This window comes from Nannobrachium achirus, assembly GCF_963921795.1.
Source record: "Nannobrachium achirus genome assembly, chromosome: 4".
Taxonomy (NCBI): domain Eukaryota; kingdom Metazoa; phylum Chordata; class Actinopteri; order Myctophiformes; family Myctophidae; genus Nannobrachium; species Nannobrachium achirus.
The window spans coordinates 25,726,610-25,750,002 of NC_137813.1; the positions used below are offsets into that span (position 1 = coordinate 25,726,610).

Consider the following 23,393-nt stretch of genomic DNA (forward strand, 5'->3'; position numbering starts at 1 on the left):
ATGTCCTTTTTTAATATATTCAATAATGATCAATATGACAACTAGCTTTGCTATAAAAAAAAAATTACAATGTAAACTGCATTCACATAATTTCAATTCTGGGCACATTCCTTGATGGAATCATAAATTAACTGATATCCAAATTTTAATACAAAAGAAGCACTTTATTAATCAGCTTTATTATTTCAGAATGGAATGATACGAAAGAAATTAAGTTCAAAGTCTGTCTCCTTTGGAGATGAAAAACAAAACGAAAAAAAAAAAAAAAAAAACACGAAAAAAAAAAAAAAAACTCAAGGCAAAATTATTAAAAGCAGACATTTTTTTAAAAACTCAAATTGAGTTGGAAAAGTGCTCAGTCCTGGGCTCAGCGTTTGTTGCAGAGCCAAGGGAGAGAAGGCCCGGCTCAGACGGTCCAAGTCTCAATGAAGGCCAATTTTAAAATCAGCTTCACTCTTTCCTGCCAAATCGTCATTAAAAAAAATAAAAATACAAATGTCAACCATTACAGCAGAAATTAAAGAGAAATGTCAGCAGCAGCAGCATCCTTAACCTCCAATTGACCAATCAGACAAAAACCTCTGGCGTGAATGGTAGGAGGTACTGTAGGTTGGAGCACAAAGCAGGAGGGGTGTCGGGCAAAGCAGTCGGCACTCACAGTCTATTAAGATCATAGTCGTGTGTGGAGTGGTTGGAACAAGACATTGTGCTATAGTTTCACAGTGCCTGTAGGCAGACTGCTATTACACAGTCTGTAGTAGCGGAGGTCATTCACCAGCCTCTGCACGCTCTGAGTGAACGAAGGCAAGTCCTTGAAAGAAAAACAAAGGGGGAGAAAAACATAGACAGCCATGTTGGTTACAAAAGTATAAGTTCCGCTGTGTGTGAAGGGGGGCATTAATATGTAACTAGTTGTCAGGTCACAGGGCACGCGGTGATACACAAAATACAGTCAAACGGTAGAGGGTGAGGCTTATCGTCAGTGTTGACGTTTTAAATAAAATGCATTTTGAGCTAAAACCCTTCTTCTGAGAAATCTTTGTTTTTTACCATTTGAGATCATTTATTTTACTAATCAGTGCATTCAGTCAATATTTAACTACAATTTAGTTCTGAGATATTGTCGCTGTCAGGCAGAAACCTTTTATCTTCATTCTCCATATTTAAAATGAATGTTACTTCACACTACAGTGTCACACAAAAGTAGCAAAAATAGCAGATCTACAAGCTCGCGACATGTTGTGAGCTTGTAGATCTGCTATTTTCGTTATTTAAAAATGTCTTTTAACAAAAGTGAAATTGGTTAAATGTCTCTCAGAGTTTTATTCATTTTGAACCAATGAAAAAAATTAACAAGAACAACATTGGATCCATTGGAACACAAGTTATTTTTTTCCCCATTTCTTGAGAAATAACAGTATTCGAGAAATGAGGTTTCCACCTGACAATGACGATCTGCTATAAATTAGCTATACTCGTAATATCACTTGTTAAGCCGACAGAGCTCGGCACAGCACGGCATCTTGCCCTCAGGCCAGTAAAGTGCGTTCGCGACTTACCCGCTCGAGTTTGAAATTGCGCGCGAGGACGCCTCGCTGGTTGGCGTCCACACCCTGGCACCCGTTGAGGAACTCTGGCATGAAGGCTGTGTAGAAGGTGTCGAAGTCCACGGAGGCCATGTTGTAGACAGCCAGGGTGATCTCCTCTTGGAGAAGGTCGTGGCTCTTGTGCAGCAGCACCTGCAGCAACACGTTGATGAAGTGGAACAGCATGGAGGTCCGGAACAGCTTCTGCAAGAAGAAGCAAAAACAATCAATGGCATTTAGAATGTTACTTCTAGGGCTGTCACGCTTTTGCTCAAGTAATTGCGAGGTTTATCGCATTGAACATTTGGAACATATGAATAAATGGGGTCAATATGACAGCATTTTACACAAATTTGTTAAATAAAAAAGTGGAGATATCGCTGATCTACAAGCTCACAACGCACCGTGATAAATTGTGAGCTTGTAGATATTAACACCATTTCTGAACATTTTGAAAATGTAGGTAGGCCTATGTTCCAACATGGAAACGATTATCTCAAATAATTGCAATTGGGTGGTTAATGGTGTGGCTGCAGACTAAGCTGTCTGGAACAGGGTTTGTACGTATGCAGACTATATATACGTATAAAATATATATAGACCACAATCAAAAAATAAAATGCCTGAAATGAGAAAATAATCAATGCCATTTGGGAGGTCAACTGATTTAATGTGCTGCGTGATGCCGTAAGTCTCTCTTTCTCTCTCCTACTGAGCCAGGCATCAAAACACATAACATTTTGGATACCTACATACAGGCAAGAGGTTAGGCCAACATAGACCTTTGTACGTGGACACAAACAAAACCCTGACTCACCCTGTGGTACAATTTGTGCTTGCTGTTGAGTGACTCCAGGTAACAGAGGTTCTGTTTGAAGATGTGTATGTCTGGCTGCAGGAATGACTGCCCGAAAGCCTGCCAAGACAAATGCCAGCACACGTCAGGGAATTGGCACACACGTTCTATCCATTATCTTCTTACTGATTACTTTTTTCAATGAATCAGATAGTTTGTTTGTTTAGTTTTTTACCAAAAGAAGAAATACCTATACAGTATATACAATTTATATATTTATGAATGAAAATGGATTATTATATATTCATGAATAAAAATGGATTATATTTTGAAAATATATATTTTTAAAACAATTGATTAAATCAAATAGTTGCATCCATATTAGGTTATTGGGTTACATTATGTTGGAACCCCCCCATAGGCAATTTGACAGATTTGTTTTTATTTTCCCAAGTTTGATTTCTGTTCAAATACAATGCAATATGCGTCAAGGCCACTAGAGGCTGCCCTTAGTCTTTCATTTCGTGCTCAGTCCTCTACACTGATATAAATAGCTTGTAACCAGCTTGAGCAGCACTATTTTAATTAATGTACGTATGCCATTTTCTCTCACACACACACACACACGCACGCGCGCCATCTTCACACGGTTCTAAAGTGAGGAAGACAGCTTATTTTTTGTCCGTTAGGATCTGCATTGTATGTTGTCTTTCCATACAACCAATTAACTACATTAACCCTGGGCAGTGGGCACCACTATTTTGGCCATATCATTAAGGCAAAGCTAAATCAAAATGTTTCAAAATATCTATATCTCATGTTCTAAACGAGAAAGAGTTTTGAAAATCTGGAAGCTCACTCACAAGGTGTCGGTATTTTTGAATAGCCGAAGGTTAAAATAGGGCTTAAGTGGTTAAATCTAGCTTTTATACTGCAGGACATGTCTATTTTATTTTATGATGGCATACTTTGGTTTTCAAGTAAGTAAGCAGCGCCACAGATCACGCTCAACCCAGAGTCAGCTCAAACAAAGGGTCAAACTCGTTCTCCTGCTATACCACCAAAATGTGGAACGCCTTACCGAAGGCCTTAAAGGAGCGTAGATCCCTAACTTACAGGCGGCAGCCGTTCGTAACTGGTAAAAAAAAACTAGCCCAGCCTTACACTCCCCCTGACCCTTCTTTGTAGTTATCTACTGTATATATTTTTTGCACTGTTATTTTATCTTCCTTTTTTAATTGACCTTGTACCAGTAAACTGTACCGTCATGAAACAGTACCTTTTCCTACGCAAACTTCTAATAAAATCTTCAATCAATCAAAGAACCAGAAGCAGGCATGGCTTGCAAAAATCAAGTGCCATGATGATTAGACCGACTGTCCAAGGGTTCAGATAACAACAGCACAATATAATATATGGGGGAACAAAGTTGTTCCTTTGTTCCCCCGTCAGTTATAGTGAGAGCAGAGAGCACACGCTCAAAGCACATCAAACTACACCTCTGTGGAACAGTGTTGATTTTTGAATGAAATTCCATTTAGTTCTAGTCACATTTTAGTATGTATTTTGGCAGACCTTGATTGTGTTGTTAAAGTGATCCCTGACTAATACGACAAATATGCCTTAATACATTATAATTGTCCTCTATAACTACAATGTAAAATTAAAAACACCTTAAATATTGTATTTCTTCTAGAAATAGCTAATCTTTCACTCAATAGGGGAAATGCCCGTCGCAAGTTGATGATGTCATAAATGTCAAGTGTGATCTATCCTATGGAATTTATGGCATTCATGTGAAAATAAAAACAAACTTAATACTTCCTATGGTTAATATGAGCATCAAATCAATATTTCAAATGTGTTTGTGTTTTGTTTTTTTGCACATGCATGCCATAAAAATTACACATGACATTTATGACATCATCAACTTGCGACAGGCATTTCCCCTACTGGGTGAAAGATTAGCTATTTCTAGAAGAAATAAAATATTTAAGGTGTTTTTAATTTTACATTGTAGTTATAGAGGACAATTATAATGTATATTAAGACATATTTGTCGTATTAGTCAGGGATCACTTTAAGGCTTATTTGGTTGCATGCTAGAAATAGCTGATCTACAAGCTCACAACGAGTCGCGATGCATTGTAGATCTGCTATATTCAGAGCGCAACATGTGTGATCATGGATTTCTTGTGGTGAATGCAATTTAATGAACTCGCAATATCTCTTATTGTAAGCTGCTACAGCTAGGCTAGATTTCATATAGAGTATAGCTGACATCTCGCCTACTGTGTTAGAACAGCATTTAGGTTTGTCAGGTCCATAGAATAATGGGTGCCGTCCGGCTCCGTATTTGTTTTTTATTTTTTTTTTAATTTCAGGGTTCCGTTAGGGTTTGGGTCTGTCATTTTGAACCCGTGAAGAGCAGCTCTATGTGTATTATCTAATGTTCACTATTTATTATAAGTATATATTTATAAGCGTGGTTGCTATAGGCAACCAGACTATTGATCTAGGTCCGAGAACTTTTATGTCTCCTACAGTAAACCTATTTCTGTCACCTCCTGTAAAGTAAAGCCATTTTCATTGAACTTTTTTTTAATCCCAAAAGTTGATTGTGTTCAATGGACGTTTTCTGTAACCCCAAAACCCATTCAGTTCTTTGGAACTTTTCTGTCCCTTTTCTGATTGGACAATATCATGTCCAATCAGACAGGATTGGTCGTGCTTCACTTGACATCACAATATCTAATATAAGATGGTAAGACGGAATTCATTTCCAAGCGGATTCCTCGCATCAATGCAACCACACTTGCAATTTACCAGAATTGCACCATTCTAGTTATATACATTTAAGGTTTCATTCACAAGTGCTGTGTTAAAACAAGAGTAGGGAATGGAGCATACACACAGTGTGGTACACCAACCAACCTGCATGACAGCTGAGAACTGGGCCTCGTTTTCCATGGTGTCTTCAACAGCCCCTTTCTGGACGCTCGCCAACACAGACGTCTTGAAGAAGTACCTCCAGTTCTGGTGGAGCACTTGGTACAGTAGTTCAAACATCTCCGCCTTGACATCTGGAGAGGACCGCTGTCATAGAGGAGAGGAGAAAAATATCCTTATCTTTCAGCTGTTTTCTTTTTGTTTTGTTTTAGCTTCTTTTTTTTCTTTTTGATATTAGCAAAGGGACAGGAAAGTGTGGACAGAGGGGGGGAAATACATGCAACGCAGGTCTTTCCAAGTTCCCTTTCTATGCCATCACTGTGCTGTAGCTGCAGATGAGAAATATAATTTCCATTTGACATGGAGAAAAAGAAAAAAAAATTCTCTTCCCATTCTGTGTGGACATTACATTGTCTTTTATCTCTACCCGAACTCATTCTCAATACGGTTCTCATCTTGTCTCATTAGCTGACTGTGGAAGAAAAGTAGAAGTGACCTTGTGCTAAACAGGTAACACATCTTGATAAAGCATGTTGCCACGGCCATTCATATGCTTAACTGTACAGTGCAGAATGCCTTGCCTTCCTCAGCGGGATGATCACGCTGAGTTTGTACGCAAGTATGCTGAGGTAGCAACCTTTGGTATAGGTCGCTTCCTCATCAAGTCGATGAGGAAGCGAAAACTGCCCCACTCATCACAGGATATGTTATAAGATCGGAGGAAAGTGGAACACCAGGAAGAACATGGGGAGAGTACTCAATCTCCATACAGAACAGACCCAGTTGGGTTTTCACCCAGGACCTTGATTCAGGCCACGGGGAAACAGTGCTAACCACTAAGCCACCAATGGATGTGCCAAATTGAAGGTAGATGAACACCAACTGACCTCTGCCACGATGGGGTAGACCTGTTCCATGCAGAGATTGAGGATGCTGGGAAGGAAGGGTTTGAAGGCCTGCCCAGGCTCCTGCACCACCACCTGCAGGATTTTCAGGAACTTCTGCACAACTCTACATCCTGCACTGCCTTCTTGCAAGATACTGGCAGCAAGTTGCTCCCTTTGAAAAGAAAAGAAAACAAATGGGGACGGTCACACTTGTATTGATGTACAGCACATCCTTTGCCTTTTTATCCAGCGTTATGTTTTTCCTCATAGACAGGAGGCGATGACAGCTTACTCACCTGGTGAACATGCTAAGGAAGGTGTGGATGATTTGTCCAGTGAAAGGAACACCCATCTGAACTCGCAAGGCTTGAAACAGCGTCAGGAAGAAACTCAACATTTCATCAGTCACATCTGAGGAGGAGAAGGAACCATTCACCATTAACGTCATCGTAAGCCCAGATATTGTATTATGGCATGACAAAAAAATGTAAATTTCTTATTTCATGTGAACTTGCATGAGTGCCTAGCAGTGAGTGAAGCGTGGCTAAGGATCGATTCATACTCCACTTTTAGAGCCTAAGTTATTTCGGTTTGGCTCTGTCTAAACTATGATATGGCGTCATTCAGAGCCGAATTAATGACCCCCCCCCCCCCCCCCCCCCCGAATGAAGCCATATTATAGTTTAGACAGAGCCTAACCGAAATAAATTAGGCTCTAAAAGTGGAGTATGAATCGACCCTAAGACATTCATCTGTTCTGACCTGGCTGCTGAATGAATACTGGGAAAAGGCTGAGGGACACTTGGACAGACTCCTGAAGACTCTGGTAACAAATCTGCCGTGATTTGGTTGATTCCCCCGAGATGCTGTCAACCATATCTCTGAGCACACGAAGGGTCTGCTGCAGCACCGATTTCACTGTAAGAAAATCAAGAATAGGTGAAAAAAGACTGCTGATCGCATATACAGTGTGTGTGTGTGTGTGTGTGTATGTGTGTCACTTTAGATTATTTAATCTCATTCCTTGTTTTTCTTTCTCTTACAAATACTAGAATACATGTTTAAATATATGGATTCTTCAAAGACTAGCATTCAAGCAAAAAAAGATAGACAAATATAACAGATGAAACAGGAAAACAATGACAGTGTGTGAGAGGAGTGAGGGAGGCATTATTTATGATGAATGATAATTGCAACAACTCCCAGTGGGAAGCAACAATAGAGACGAGCGGAGAATACTGACTGCCATCTAGGTCAGAGCGCCGCTGGGGGAGGTTAGCTGTACCCCGCAGACTCCGGTAGTCTCGGGTGAGCGCCGTCAGTAAACTGCCATGGTTGGAGGAGCGCGTGTGCCACTGCTGTTCGCTCTCCGGTAGGTTGGGCCACGGCAACAGCAGCATGTTGGACAGAGCCCTACACACCAACATGTGAGCCTGGACAAATCACAGAATACAGTGTCAACCACTGACCATCACAACAACAACAAAAAGGTACAGACCGTGTGATAACATGCATGCAAAATGCATTTAGATGGCTGTAGATGCTGGTTAAAACAATGGAAGTAATCCCTTTAGGAGTGCAATGTTGTTGGAAATAGAAAACACACAGTATAAACTCTAACTGCACTCTGTCGAGGTGCCAACTGTCAACTTGCGCCTTGTGCTCAAGTAGGCCAAGTATGGCCTGCTTGCAGAGCGCGCCATGTGGTGCGCTCACCACTGGCATCACTACTGGCGATGCCAGTGACATCGCCACTGGCATCACCAGGAATGCTGGTCCCTCAATGGCTGTTAATGATGACGTTGCCAGAAATGCTGGTCCCTGATTGAGCTACGGGCTTAAACACGGGCAGACACCGACATACATATGCAGCTGAACGCAGCACTTGTGTGCTCTGCTGGCACAAGTAAATAGAACAGCAATGAGGGGAAATGGACCTCTTGTGGGAGTCTGCGAGTCTGGCTCTCTGTGATGAGGTTGAAGATGTTCTGGACTGCTGGTAGTGTGATCAGGAAAACAGGCCGCACGGTGGAGGTCATGGAAACCAGGAGATGGCACGCAGACAGCAGCAACTTTTCAGGTACCTGAAAAAGAAGGCACATTGTCATGCCAATGCAATCTTATCTGATGGCACTTGACATACAACAAAATAACACACAATTAAAGCATAGACAACCTTAACCACAATGGAAACAAGCCTTCAGGGCTTTGTTTTATCCTTTTAGCATCGTTGTATAATCGGACCGTTGTACATTTGGCAAAATGTTAATTAAGTATTCAATCAATCAAAAACTCTAAGCATAAACAATTACATAGAAAAAATACTTTTGAAGATGATTTTACTGTTAAATTGGCTTAATTAATCAAGCCACACCAAACGAAATATCAAAGCACTAGAGTAAATTCTACTTAAAAAGTTGAGTAAATCACATTTGTAATAATACAATCACATTTTTGGATGATTAAGTAAAAAGAAGAGATTCAGGTTTAGGTTTGACCATACATAAACCATGAAAGAGTTAATGTTCATTGTTTGACTATTACTTCCCGATAGTTAAAATCTGCTGTTCTTACTCAGAATCACTCCCAGGGTCTTTTTTATTTACCGATATGCATAATGACACGCAACGAAAACGAATCATGTAAAAGGAAAAGGATAAAGGATACAGGTCCAATTTATACTTAAATAAAACGCGTCTCAAAAGCATTATGCAACAAAGTGTAAATTTAGCCTAAGACTGGAGTAAGTTACCTTGGCAGTGATAAGTGGACTGCTGGCATCTATGGCAGATGTGATGAGATTGTTGAATCTCTGGTTCTGGCTCTGGTTCTGTCTGTGGACCTCCCCGTAGAACTGTGCTAGCCAGTGGGAATAGGCCTGCAGGGCAGCAAGGGCCTGTGCATGGCTGGAAGGAACACACGCGTGCACACTTTAGCGTCACTTTACAAGCATACAAGCTCACAGTGGCACCAGCTTCTCAAACTTCACACAACACAACTTCTGTGAAAATTGCTCATAGTATAAGAGCTTTCCTGTAACCAGTAGTAACAATTTTGAGGTATTTGTACTTTTCTTCTACTCCACTGCATCTCGGATCCAAATATTGTTTTACTCCACTACATTTATTTGAAAACGTTAGTTACTTTGCAGATATAAATTATAATATTATAAAACATACATAAACCACTTCTTTGGCACTATTTTATACCTTGGCTATTTGAGAATAGGATTTTTTTCAAACATTTTGTACTTTCTGAAGCCAACACGTTCATACTTTTACCCAAGTACATTTTGAATGTCATTTTGTACTTTCTGAAGCCAACACGTTCATACTTTTACCCAAGTACATTTTGAATTCTGGACATTTACTTGGTGTGACCGTGCCCTAACAGAGTATTCTATATTGACACATTTACTTATGTGAGCACTTTTCCCACCACTGCCTGTAGCCAGAGAATACTCACACATCAATGAGGTCTGGCTTGAGCACAGAAGGCACAGCAGTCTCCAGGTCATACAGGCTGATCTGGGAGCCATAGCATGTGACTTCAACCAACCTGCGTTGAGGCAAAATCAAAACAAAACACTTCATTCTTCATTCATACTTTGGTTCCAAATAGAAACTTTAGGTCTTATGGCAAGAGAGAGAAGAACAGAAAATAATTCAATATATTAAATTCCTTTGAGAAGTTAATCTTTTTCTTTTTTTTTGAACCTGAAACCTATGATAATCCTACCCAGACATTGGTTCCCAGACATTGGTTCTTAAAGTGGGATCCGGGAACCCCCAGGGGTCCTTAAGGGAGTTCCAGGGGGTCCCCAGCTAAATGATAGAACCAAATGGACCCTTATGGGAGGTCTGTAACTCTGAGAGTGTACAAATGGAACCAAATGGAATGGTTATTGGTTAGGGTCCATTTGGTTCCATTTGTACACTTTTTAAATTAACGTTGATTTTACAATATAAAATAGGGTCTCAGAGATAGAAAAATAGCATTAAATGGTGTCTGTAGCCTAATGCATGTCAAACTGGTGGTCCTTGAGACTAAAATGGTTGGGAATCACAGCTAGAGTTATTCATTATTTTACACTTTGGCTATTCAAAAATCGTAAACATTTGTGCAAATATTTGAATATTACATATATATTTTTAAATAGAACATTTTTAATTGAGATCTTTGCTTCTGGGGGTCCCTGGAACAAAACATTTTGAGATGGGGGTCAGCAGCCAGATGCATATCATTTTTGGGGTCCTGGGATCCCTGACATTAAACATTTGTGAGCACCACTGAGCACCATACGTTAGGATTCAGAAGACATTTGTAGAAGTCAGCCTCGGGTCTTAATGGGTTAAGACAGTGGTTCTCAAATTGGATTCCAGGTACTCTCTGGGTTCCTTTAGGGGGTTCTAAATTGACCTTCACAAGTCATGTAAATCTGACAGTATACAAATGGAACCAAATGGACCCTAACTGGTTCCATTTGTATACCCTCAGTCAACTAGTGGTCAGTAGCTCTATAGCAAACCGCGGTCGCGTCCGCGTCTTTCGGCCGTTTTTCGCCGCGGACCGGGCCTCACACCCCCGCGTCTGCCTCCACCTCGCCGAGATCTATCTTTAGAGGGGTCCCTGGTTCCTGTGCGTTCAGGCATTCCGGAGAAACGGACTCCTTCACCCGAGTATATGCTGTTGTTTTGTTGAGGCAAGCTACTTCCTTAGAAGTCAGCAAGATGCGCTGTGATTGGCCGGCAGTGTATAACCCTCGCTGTGATTGGCCGGTAGTGTATGATGACGTAATTTTTCCGCGAAAACCGGACCCCGGCGAGGATCACAGAAAACATATAAAGAGAAGGCTTTAGAAGCTGAAAATAACGGAGTGGGTGTTCTAAAACTTTAGCGATTTAACAGTTAGGACAATTTTAAGATTTGTTTTATAAAAAAAGTTACATGGTATAACTTTAAGACGATAGGAGCACTGACCTCTCCACCACTGCAAGCGCATCGTTGAAGCGTGCAGCGAAGACGTCACCGATGAAATACTCTGACAGCCGGCCGACAGCCTGCAGCAACGAGCTCAGGTCTCTCAGAGAACAGTGTAGCCGACGGCAATCATTCTCTGCAGTGATGTTTAGCCTCCGTGCTGAAAGGAGAGACAGACAGGCATCACAGATCAGCACAAAATATAGACTCGACTATACACTGAAATAAGAAGGGATGGCTCTGGAGAATTGTCACATACTTGTGCCACTGGTAACAATATATTGCTGTAAACCCAGGTAAACGTCTAGATTCTCCTGGAGGACTGGATACTTGAGAGAGAAAGAGAGAAATGAGGAGTCAGAAGGAGGTAGCTGTTGACTTGAGGAGCGGACACACTTTAAAATGACCATTAAATGAAAATATAAATAGGTTTGTGACCATAGCAGGTCTTGGCGGCAACATAATGTATGGATCAGAATCATATTTCCTTCAAATTACACCCAATTTACATGTTTACATGCACAGTTCTGCAATGTTTTAAATAAACAATATAACACACTAATAAAGTCTCACAAATCACTTGGATTTACCTTTTATTTTATTATCGATTTCAAGCAAACGACCAGGTGACAAAATCTCATCCGCAGTGACAAAGTCACACATCACTGCAGGTTTCACAGCCTCTTTGGGTTTCAAAGCAAGTGTCTTCCAAGTGAAGAGCCTTCTGAAAAGCTTGCAACGTGCTATGGTAGTGGTTCTCAACCTTTTCAGGCCACAACCCCCAAAATAATCACATTTTAACTGGGGACCCCCCCACCCTGACAAGCACTAAGAGTTGAGGCATTACATTTTGTATAACAGGGTTCTATTGTGAAAATAACAGATCTAAATGCGTTGCGAGATGTTGTGAGCATGTAGATCGGTTATTTTCACAATTTCTGCCTCTAATATTTTACAATTTGACCAATGTTTAATATGTAATTTTATAGTTATTTAAAAGTCCTTAAATTGCCACTTCAGCAATGTGCAGATACCCTCAATACACTTAAACTTTATGTTGGTTTGTTTACTGTTGAGTAAGAAAGAACAATGTTACACATTAAGTTAATCATCTGGGGACCCGCCAAAATACTTTGGGGACCCCTCTGGGGGTCCTGACCCACAGGTTGAGAACCACTGTGCTATGGTGGGTCACTACAATAACAACAATAATAAAATAAAATAAAATATATGTCTTACCAAAGTAGAGAATGCATGGGATGGGAGCAGCTCCATCACCTTGGCAACCACCTCCAGACTCTGACGCAGATACCTTTGCCACTCGGTCTGTTTCTATGGTTACCAAATGGAGAGAGATGACAACTTCAGTCTTTGGTAGAGAGATATATCTTTACAAAGTGTTTAGCACATCGACAGTTCTATCCAGGGACTGGTGCAGAACCCTAATGACAGCCGAGATAAGAATGAGATAAAATGGAATGGAGGTAGCCTGGTAAACCACCCATCAAAAAAAGAAAAAATCACATTTCATTTGATTGAAAATCAAATTGAATTTACGAGACCAGGTGCATTACCAGGCTTGTGCCTTGGCCTAATGCTTATCTAACTGGGGGGGGGGGTCCTTGAAATTAAGGTTCCTTGATCACTGAACTTAACTATACCGGAACCCCAATCTACACTGTTAAATCATCAGTGCTCATTTAACTCTGAGTGTATACAAATGGCATTTGTACACTCTCCGACCCATAAGGGTCCCTTCGGGTCACCAGTGGTCCCCAGACCAGACTTTGAGAACCATTGTCTAGACCTAGGCTATACACTGTTGGTTCAGCAAATACACAAAGACATGCTGTACAGAGACATTGAGGAGAGGCTCTGAAAGGGGAGGAGACTGGGCGAGACTGTTATTGCCTAGATACTGTGACGTGAAGCGAACCACAAAATCAAACCGTTGGTTTGACTCCTGCTGGATGGAGACCTCTGTTGCATGTCCACAATCCTCTCACTGCCCTCCACTATCCAATTTAAAAGCAAAGCTTACATCATCATCCAGGGTCTCGTCATCCAGCTCCTCCAAGTGTGCCTGGTTGTATCTGAACTGGATCCGGTTCAGAACTTCCCTCAGCAGCAGCACTAAGGCATCTTTGTATCTGTTAAGACGTACAACAAACACAAGCTCATTCATTTGTCATGTTCCATAGAACAATTTAAATGAAGTCACCCAAGAACTGTATTTAGCACACCTGACAGTGGATTTCAAAATGCATACGTTGGGAATATTCAGTCAGATAGTCAGATTTATAGGCAAAAGATATCTACATCATCCTCATACTGTGCCACATAGTATTACTTGCTTATGACATATTTAGTATAATATTCATATTATTTATAACAGAATGCAATACAATTCATAGTGAAGGAGCTGTAAGCTGTAAACATATCTCAGTTTACATTTGAGATACGTTTGAGAATTATGAACGACAGACTGACCATGTGTGACCAACAGTTGAAGACTTATACAGTACTACTAACTGTGAGTGTTTATGATGAAACAGCGATTCGATTTTAAAATGTTTAATTTAGATTGTATTACCTTCACATATAGAAAGGAAGACAAATTTGTGTGCCTTGAGCAAATGAGAATACATACAATTCATAACATTGAATTGAGGAGTAATACTTTCAAGATTCTAGGTAATAATACATTTGAATGGTTTTATGTGTATAAACTAGAAATTATGAGGATCTTGCGATCCACAGATGTGGCGCTAATGTGGATCTCATCACTATAGGGATTGAAACAAACTAAGGACATCAACAGCTACTGAATCGTACCTATTTAAAACACTTTCTCTTTCGGCCAGTCTGCTTTTGATCTTGGTTGTTAAAAAATCCAAGAAAACGCTCCATATATCCAGACAGGCAAAGTAGCCTTCGTGGTTAGGCTGAAAAACAACATAGAAGAAATGTTTAAACGATTGTCATCCATATGCTCTGATGCATGGCCTGTTGGCGACAATGAATGACTGAATGAAAGATCATTTATTAGGTGAACTGCAATACTCACTTGGTTGAAGGTATACTTGAAGAGCAGGGACAGAAATTCTACAATTGGAAACTGAGGACTAGACTCAATCCGTCTCAGGTGAACACTGACAAACAGCCGCAGAAAGTCTGTGAACTTCTCCAAGTAACTGCAAGTTGATAGTGAGAATGAGAAACATCAGATATCCTTGCTACCAAAGCTGCACATTCAAGTAGTCTGGACAATGGCACTGACTATTACATTGTTTAATGAGATAGTATTAAATGTCACACAGTCTGTATAGAATAAGAAACTATTTTCAGTAGCAATAAGAGCTCCACCTTTCATCAAGTTCCTGTAATCGGCTCTTGACAGTGTGAGCGTTATTCTCTCGCGTCAACCTCTGCAGCAGAAAGAAGGTCTGCTGGAACATGCGCAGCAGGTACTCTTCAAAATCCAATGGCACACAGTTCTTTGACACCAGTTCATTGACACAGGTCATGGCTAGTACACCAAGACGAGCCCGGTCCACCTTATTCCCATCACCACTCAGCTGTAATGTTCTCCCTCCACCATTTGATGTCGGCGCCAACGTCCCGACGCCCTGCTGCCCGTTAGAGGAAGAGATGAAGGAGCCATTTTTGTCCTTTGTTCGAAGATCACAACCGAAACGGGCAAAGTGAAAGATGGAGGCCAGCAGGGTGGGGGTTATGCTTGTAGACAGTGGTATCCAGCTGAACAAGTGGGCCAGGCACTCCAAGACAAGACAACATAGTTGCTGACTGTCACTGTCCAATGCTGCCACAGGCTGCAGCTTGGAGAACTGGCTACCTTGTAATAGACTGCCCACCAATTCTGCAGATAGAGGAAAGACAAAGCCACCGTCTGAGTTAATGAAGAAACACAAACCACTTGTTATGGTACAGCTTGTGTACTTTTGTGATTTTAAGGAAGTTGCAACCAGCTACCAATGATCAGGCCAAAGAGTATTCCACCTCTACCGTTACATTTTCAAGACACTGTTGGCAAAATCACTCACCGTTTTCCCCTGATGTGGGTGAGGGAGGTGGCGTGGAAGCTATGATATTGTGCTTGTCCCAATACGTTTCTAGGATGCCTGCATTAAAAGAAAGTTGCATCATGAGAGATTATTATTACGAGAGGTACAGTAGCTGGGTCACAGATCAGCGGCTAAAGTTGTGCCTCCTCTTATAGCCTATCGAGAGAAATATACTTGAACATTTGGAAACCTCAGCGGTTCAGAAATAACATGGAACATTCATATGTGTGCAATATAAATAGTGGTCAGACTCATGCTGGTAGAATTGTTAATAAAACAGCAACAACTGGTTCACCTTTATAGCAGCAAGTTAAAATACAATTGTCTTTGTGAAGGATTTCAATAAAATGTGCTGCACCATGTTCTAAGGAAATCCTAGTTTTGTTGGGCAGTGTTAATTTTGACAGCAAATTGTGATGTAGTTTTAGTCATGGTCTTTTGAATAAAATATAATTTAGTTTTAGCCATATTTTAGTCATTTGGTTTTAGTCGACTAAATATCATGAGTCAACTAAATGTAAAGCTCACAACAGGTCTGAAGATCAGCTATTTTCTGAGTGCGACACCCAAACGCAACCAAGCATAAAATGACTTGTCTTAATGTCTTAGGGTGGCAATACACTACAAGATAATCGGGGCATTGAAATCTGGTAGCATCACACACTATAGGATAATCATTTAAGATTCTCTTAACAAATAATCTAAACATGCACCCTACACAATATATATATATTAAAAAAAAATAAGTAAACATTAAGAAGAGTCGAAAAACATGGAAAGCAAACATGTTTTAAAAGTGGGACATCCAGCGCCTCCTCTCTCTGTGTGTGTGTGTGTGTGTAAGTGAGTGAGTGTGTGTGTGAGAGAGAGAGAGAGAGAGAGAGAGAGAGAGAGAGAGAGAGAGGGAGAGAGAGAGAGAGGGAGGCGGTCAGATCAGTGGGCTGTCGGCAACAACAGTCCCCGTCCCTTGCGTCCGAACAGCGTGGTCAGTGGCTGTCTTTCTCTCGTCGCAGCTGTGCTGTCAGTTCCATATCAATAACGATCCAGATAAATATACTGCAAAACATTTTTGAAAATAGTTGTGGCTGCTCCGACCGTTCTGCGAGCAACTTGGCTGGGTTAAGATTGGATCTTTGAACCCTCACACTAGACGATATTTATGCGAGAGATTCGCCCCTGATCTAGACGCAGATCCCCCGATACTTGGGAGGTTTGTTAAATGCCCTGATTATCGGGTAGTGAAAGGCTACCTTTAGTTCTACTGGATCTCTTCTCCACTACTCCATCCCTGCCAATTTAGTCTAGTTTGTATTTGTTGACGAAATTGTCAGTATATTTAGTTATTTGACATCATAGCTTAACTTTCAAATCAATGACAGTTTGTAGGGCCTAATGACCGAACATATGGTGGACATGGAACAGTAACATCACGGACATAACACATTTTACCATGCTCTGACGGTTGTTCTCTAAACACACAATTGCACACGGCAAACAACAAACTTTGGCAATAGGATGTAGGCTACTCCTATATGTGTGTGTGTGTGTGTGTGCGCGTGTGAGCACGGATAAGACCCTAACTTCTCGATTTCGTAATACTTTTAGTTGACTTGCTATGTGGATAAGTATAAGATTCTCACCAGTCAGAAGTCCAAGCACTGTGGGCACCTGCTCTAGCAGCAGTTTACGCAGCTCCTCTTTCCTTGCAACACTTAAGTCTTCTCGGGGGCATGCTAGCTCCTCTGATGTTGTTTTTAACAATACCAATCCTAAAGAAGCCAAGCCTGGGGACTGGATCAACTGTAGATGAATGAAGATTAGTAAAGATTGTTTCCACAAATCTAAATGTTTTAAGTATAGTACAACTGGACAATGCCGTTTACAACCCTTTAAATAACATTAGCCAAAAAGCTAAATTAACAACCTATACGTAAAAAAGGAGAAATGGATAACTCAAATTAGTGGTGGTGGGGGGAGGGGGGGGGGCATGACCAGAAGCAGAACTTGAGCTGGGCTTACCTGAAGGGTGTTTGTAAAGAAATCGTGGTAAAACATTGGCCAATCCTGGCGACCAATGTCCACGATGACTTTGCACAGTTTATTGCGGATGAAATAGGGCATGGCTTTATGCTGGCCTAGTAATAGTTTAGGCAGACAGCTGCGGATCTCCATCTTGTCTTGTGAAGCCACTCCCAACCACATCTTGTTCACCAGGCTCTGAAAGTTACAGTACAAAGAACATGCGGTTGCCAGAGCTGAATGAAACATTTCTGTCATTCTACTGAGTTCTGTTGTAGAACAAACAACATAAAGATGTGGAGCATCAGCTGTTGTGTAGACTTCTATTTTTTTTAATCATAATGGTGTGAGGTGAGTCCACATCATCAACCACCATGACACCATGAAAATGTGAAATATTATCCTGTTGTTTATACCGGTAATTAACGTTGGACATTAATGTAAACTAAAAAAAAAACAAAAAAACAACTGTACTGTAGCTATACTGTACTGTAGCTGTTTGGACATGAGTATTTGTATGCTATTCTTTATTCATCGTAATTTACAGATGTGCTTTTTTTCTTACAGAAACACAATGCCACACACATGAACGTAGCCTCATACTAGAATGTTAATCTGTGTTGGTCCGAAATATGTTTTATGTTTCTGCACCATATCACCAAATCACATTTCTGTAATGGGTGAATAAAGGTGATTCTGATTGAGGGAAAAAAAATCTGTTGATTGTACAGTGATTGTACATTTGTCATATTGTTTAGACCATGGAACATTCATGCATGCAAATTACGGTAAGTATCTAGTTTTAAAGAACTTTTTTTTAAATCATGCATTGTTTAATTGAATTACACTTACCATATTTATTTTGATTTCTATCACTCACATTGTATATTCAAGTGTAGTCTGATTTTAGTTCATTTTCTACATTCCATATTAAACATAGTTATTATTGTTGTCATGTACAGTATTGCTACGTTCATAAAAACCTATCCCTCCTCCCACAACCAGCATCTCTCACCTCAAACACTGTAAGGCTGTACATCATGACATACTCGTTCCGAGTGTTGGAGAGGAAGAACAAGCAGTGGCGCCATGCTCCAGTCTGCTGAGCAAAGTTATTCAGCAGCTCTTCTGCAGAAAAAGGAAGTGGGTGTGAATGGTTGACAGTCACAACCTGACACAAAAGTGTGCGTGTATAATATCCTAAGATATCACCTATGTCAGGTGGAAAACTCATATAACTGGTAATTCAAATTCAAAACATGTAACAGATTTTGTGTGACACCGTAGTATGATCAAGTAGGGCATTCATTTACAAAGAAACGTAAGTTAAAACATGGAGATAAGAGGTTTCTGACCAACAGCAACGATATCATTGGTGCACTGAAAGGAATATCACACCATATGACCCAGTTAGTATGAAAAAGCAATGCTAATCAATATGGTGGTTCATTATTAAAATATATTTATTTTAATATATACAAAAACAAAAAAAAAGGAAATAATTTGGGCATGTCATGATAGGTAAACATTTTCAAGAAATTTTCATTTCCAAAATAGTGAAAGCAGGTAAGCTCAAAAGAAACTGTAGATCGGCCATTTTCGCTACTGTTGGGAAGGCATGCCATCATGTACATGTAGCATATGCTACCTCCATAACTGATGTTACCATGATGGAATTAAAAATACTTTTGAAATGAAATCTATTCTCTATGACTGTAACAAAATATAGGCAACATTTGAATTTATGATATAATGGAAATATTAAAAGGAATAGATCATGATATAGAGTAAACGTATTATCAATACTTGTTTTGGCCATTCCAAAAATATTTACCAAAATAAATCAAACCACAGTTACACAGTATACAGGGTTCAGACTGAGCCCTGAGTTGTTACTGGACCTGGACTGAGATCAGTGCCTTGCTCGAGGCAAGGAATGCCAAAAGGGTCGTTGGTTCACAATTCTTTTACGGAGAAAGCAGGGTGAGAATTGCACAACTACAACAGCACCAAACCCACATTTCAACAAGAACATCAACATGTGGGTGAATCACATCCTTTCCTTCTTCAACTCTTATGCCAGACTCACCTATCTCTCTCTTTCGCTCATTGGTCGTGCAGCTATGAAAGAACTCCGTCATTAGGCTCTCAAGTGCACTTAATGAAGTTTCCTCTGATGCCTGGCAAACAAAGAGAGCTGTTATTAAGGAGGGATAGGCAAAACAAAACACTCCGGCTGCACAGTCAATTTAAAATAAATATGAACTTGCATAATTACAACTAAAGTTGATGTATTCAATAAATACACTGAACAGATCTGATGCCTATACTGTATGTTGTTGTCAAGCTGAAGTATGTAATATACCCTTTTACTCTCCGTCAGCTAAGCAAACAAAATTGTTAGACATAATGTGTCCATGCATGCACAATAGATGGATGTTCAGTTCAGTCCAATCAGAGACCATCTTGACCAGCTGGCCACCAGTCAGAAACGATCTCTCTCTCTCACACACACACACACACTATAGTATATATAGTATGCAACGGTGTCTCTTGCTGAAAATAGATGATCTACAAGCTCACAACGTGTCATGATGTTTGCAGATTGTCTATTTTTGGCAAGTTAATGTTGTTGGGTATACTCAAGGGGAGGGGGTTTCTCCAGTCACACCAATTTGGCAGTAAATGCATGTAAAGTAGAATTCAAGTGTTTATTGAACCGTGGACGGCAAACTGTACGGTTCAGTATTAAACCAAAATCTTATGCAGTTAGGGACCCGAACACAGCACACACACACACACACGTATATACTGTACAGTAAGTATATGCAGTATACACACACACACACACACACAAACATCAAACACAGTTCTGACTTCTGATGTGTTTGGTAGATGGTACCGGAAAGCCTGTTTATTTTCCTTTTTAAATGGTGCCCACTGCCCAGTTTGTAAGGAATTGCATTTGGGGGATGAGCAGCAGAATGAGCAGACAGCGGGTACAGAGATGAAAAATAGGTTCCCCCTGGGTGAGTGTTGAATTGTCCTTGAGTCAGACACTTGACAGTTCCTGATGAGCAGGTTGGTTCCTTGTATGGTTTCCTCCACCATCGGTGTGTGAATGGGTTAATGTAATGCACACTGGAAGGCGCTTTGGATAAAGGTGCTCTAAAATGTTTTAGCTTGGAATCCAGACTGATTCACACCGTTCATCCCCCCCCCCCTCCCCATCCAGTATCAAGTACTGCCATTTACCCACATTTCTCACCATTTCCTCTCTGCTCAGTATTGCACTTGTTTGAGTCGTTTACTGAGCACCTAGCATACAAACTCTGACTCTGACCATTTTATAGAGATGGAGGTTTTCTTGTTTTTGTTTTACAATTTATAAACATATTCAAATCGATTTAAAGCTTTAAAGAGATCATTGGCACAAGACACAGATTGCAGCATGAGGCTACATCAGTTGTTATGAAGAGCTGTGTATCTGCATGCATATTTGGGTGGCTCCCAGACTCAGCAGACATTTCACTCTTATATTTTCAGCAGATACTGGCAGGTTTGGAACATTATATTGACAAGAGTTACAAGAATGTAGAACTCCATGTATCATATTAAAAGAAGCATATTATAGCATTATAATTAATAAATCCGATGTGATTTCCAGTTTTATAATGAGTGAGATGGTAAACATAATTCGGATTTGGACCTTAATCAGTACTGGTCAACAATAAAAAGACACAAACAAGGAACTTGTGCAACCAAATCCTACATTAATGGTTTATTAAGTAAAAACAAGATCTCGTCAAACAGACGAGCAGAATGACATTTTTTTTTTACCATCAATCTCAATGGCAGGCAGGTCTAAATTCCTGAAATGAGCCACAACTTGCAGAGACTTACATTACTCAAGACAAATATTCGCTCTTGCAAGATGGGCGTCTGTAAACGTGAAATGGCTTGAGCTAATCTGATACATCCTGGAAGAAATGTCCCTAATAAACAGCTATACCGCTTCATCTGTGCACATGGTTACAGTACATCATATTAAATTCAATTAAATGACATGATTTGCGATGAAAGTGTAAACAGTACTGTTCTGATCAACATTAATATACAGACAGTAGATGTAGATTATTCACATTGAACTCTTGGTCCAAGGCGCATTAAAGGACCTGTGGCAGAATCACAGCACACATCATGGGTAAAAGATAATAATAATCCATAAAACTTACCATGTTTAGTTCAGACGTGTCGCGCAATGTTGCTAATTCTTCTGGAAATGTGAGCAACCAGGCTGTTAGCAACCTAGCTAGCCTATAGCAGCTTCAATAGCTAGCTACGGAATTGCTGGCTAACGTTACTGTACCAGAGCCTCATGCTATCTAATGAGCGTTACCACAGATTACACAGAACATTATTATTAAGCTAACATTATATATTTCGTTAGCAACCCGTCGTTAAAAACAACTTAACGCCTAGTCCTCTGGAAATGGCAGCGTCGCATCGTCGCAATGGCGAGGCACCCCCGCTACCCCGTTATCATTATAATTATTGGAAATGTTAAGACTATAGCGAGCAGCTTCAGCTTCGGGGGAGTTCAGCAGCTTGAAGCTGCGGAGCATCGACGACGGAACGGCTACTTAACGTGACCCGTAACGTCACCGTTACCGTTAGCACGGCAGGACACACACGGACCGGACGGGTTAGCTTAGGTCGATGGCTGTCAGGCGTAGGTAACGTTAGTTTATTAGCCTCTCCTCTGCTCTTCCTGTCGTTCACAGTCACACCAAGCACGCAGCCGAGGATGCCCCTGTAAACAAAACGACCGTGTGTCTCTTTATACACTAACTTATGGAACTATGATAATAACTGTAGAACTACGTGCTCATATACGCGCTTGTTACTGTTTGCTCACTGCTTTAGGGCGGCTGCAGTGGTGAATGTGATGTGATCATCAGAAGTCTTGCTTGTTGCAAGATAAGTTTTGCGTCACAACTTCCTCTTTTACGACACGAAAAGAATCTGACGCACCCACTCCACTCTCTTCTTCTTCCACTTGCCATGTTGGGTATTGGACTACGGCGATAAATAAAACAACTAGATATATGACTCAGTCCTTTTTGCGCCTAGTAGACTAGCCGGAGAGTTTTTTTGTTAAAAGGTTGAAGCACTAGTCTATTTTCTGATAAAATTATTGCTATTCAGTATTACAGTACAGTGTTGAGTGTTCAGTGACACAGGGGCCTCCCCAACTCAGCAGGTTGAATATTTATTTATAGTTGAACGTTTATTGCGACCGTAGGTCGCTTTTACTATGAAAACCTGCAGCTCCCATGCACCTGTCAGTCACGCCTTATGTTACGCTCCATAGAGCATCGCAGTGCGGTGTCGGAAGTAAACAACCCATTCATTTTCACCATAGCGTTTTTCATTATCAGCCACAAAGTCGTAGCAATTCAATGTACACTTACCACTAGGCTGGTGGTTGTAAAATGGTTCTATATGCTCCTGTAGAACCCCCGAGTATGTATGCAATCACTCTAGTTTTAGTAAAAACACGTTTTAATCAAGATCGCACGGAGAAGAACTGCATTTCCCATACTGCTAAACATGTACATCCGGTGAAATCGACGTCTGTGATTGGTCTAGCTTCTTCTTCTTTCATGTATCTTGCGGTTACCGCGGAAGTAGCTACTGCCCCCTGTCTTCCCGGCGGATTATTGCACGTCAGCAGAACTGCGTGAGCGATCGTCTTTCTTTTACAAATATGATGCACTATGTTAAGGATGACGATAAGAGCGTCCACAGAGATGACAATCACTACATTTCAGGCCGTATGCCGGCCTGGATAACTAAGGGACCATACTCTTATTAATTAAGGTAGCTATGGTTCAAAAAGAGGGGGGGTCATAAAATATTTTTCTGAGCACTTGGGGGGGCCATGTTTTTTTTTATTTTGGCTTTGGGGGGGTCATGCGATTTATAAAAGATGGATTCATTCTTTAAATCAGGGGTCTTCAACAGGGGGTCCACGACCCCTCGGGTGTCCACGGGGATACTGCAGGGGGTCCCCGAACATATTAGTGTA

General features: G+C 40.7%; 1 protein-coding gene across 2 annotated transcripts; it reads right to left on the reverse strand.

The window, feature by feature from the left end:
• Positions 1–149: 149 nt before the first annotated feature.
• xpo6 (exportin 6) lies at positions 150–22,221 on the reverse strand. Of its 2 annotated transcripts, XM_080724104.1 has the most exons (24): positions 21,538–22,221; positions 19,392–19,482; positions 18,318–18,430; positions 17,303–17,500; positions 16,924–17,083; positions 15,263–15,340; positions 14,565–15,078; positions 14,266–14,392; positions 14,034–14,143; positions 13,240–13,348; positions 12,438–12,530; positions 11,458–11,527; positions 11,199–11,358; positions 9,684–9,776; positions 8,971–9,124; positions 8,156–8,302; positions 7,462–7,651; positions 6,981–7,136; positions 6,515–6,629; positions 6,219–6,390; positions 5,317–5,478; positions 2,404–2,502; positions 1,560–1,790; positions 150–811 (listed from the first exon to the last, which is right to left on the reverse strand). In XM_080724104.1, the coding sequence occupies exons 1-24, from the start codon at positions 21,538–21,540 to the stop codon at positions 710–712; spliced, it is 3,447 nt and encodes a 1,148-aa protein (XP_080580230.1). In that variant the 5' UTR covers positions 21,541–22,221; the 3' UTR covers positions 150–709. The 2 variants fall into 2 exon arrangements, with proteins under 2 accessions (XP_080580230.1, XP_080580231.1); XM_080724105.1 differs by lacking the exon at positions 21,538–22,221 and having other exon boundaries at positions 19,392–20,491.
• Between the last annotated feature and the right edge of the window lie 1,172 nt (positions 22,222–23,393).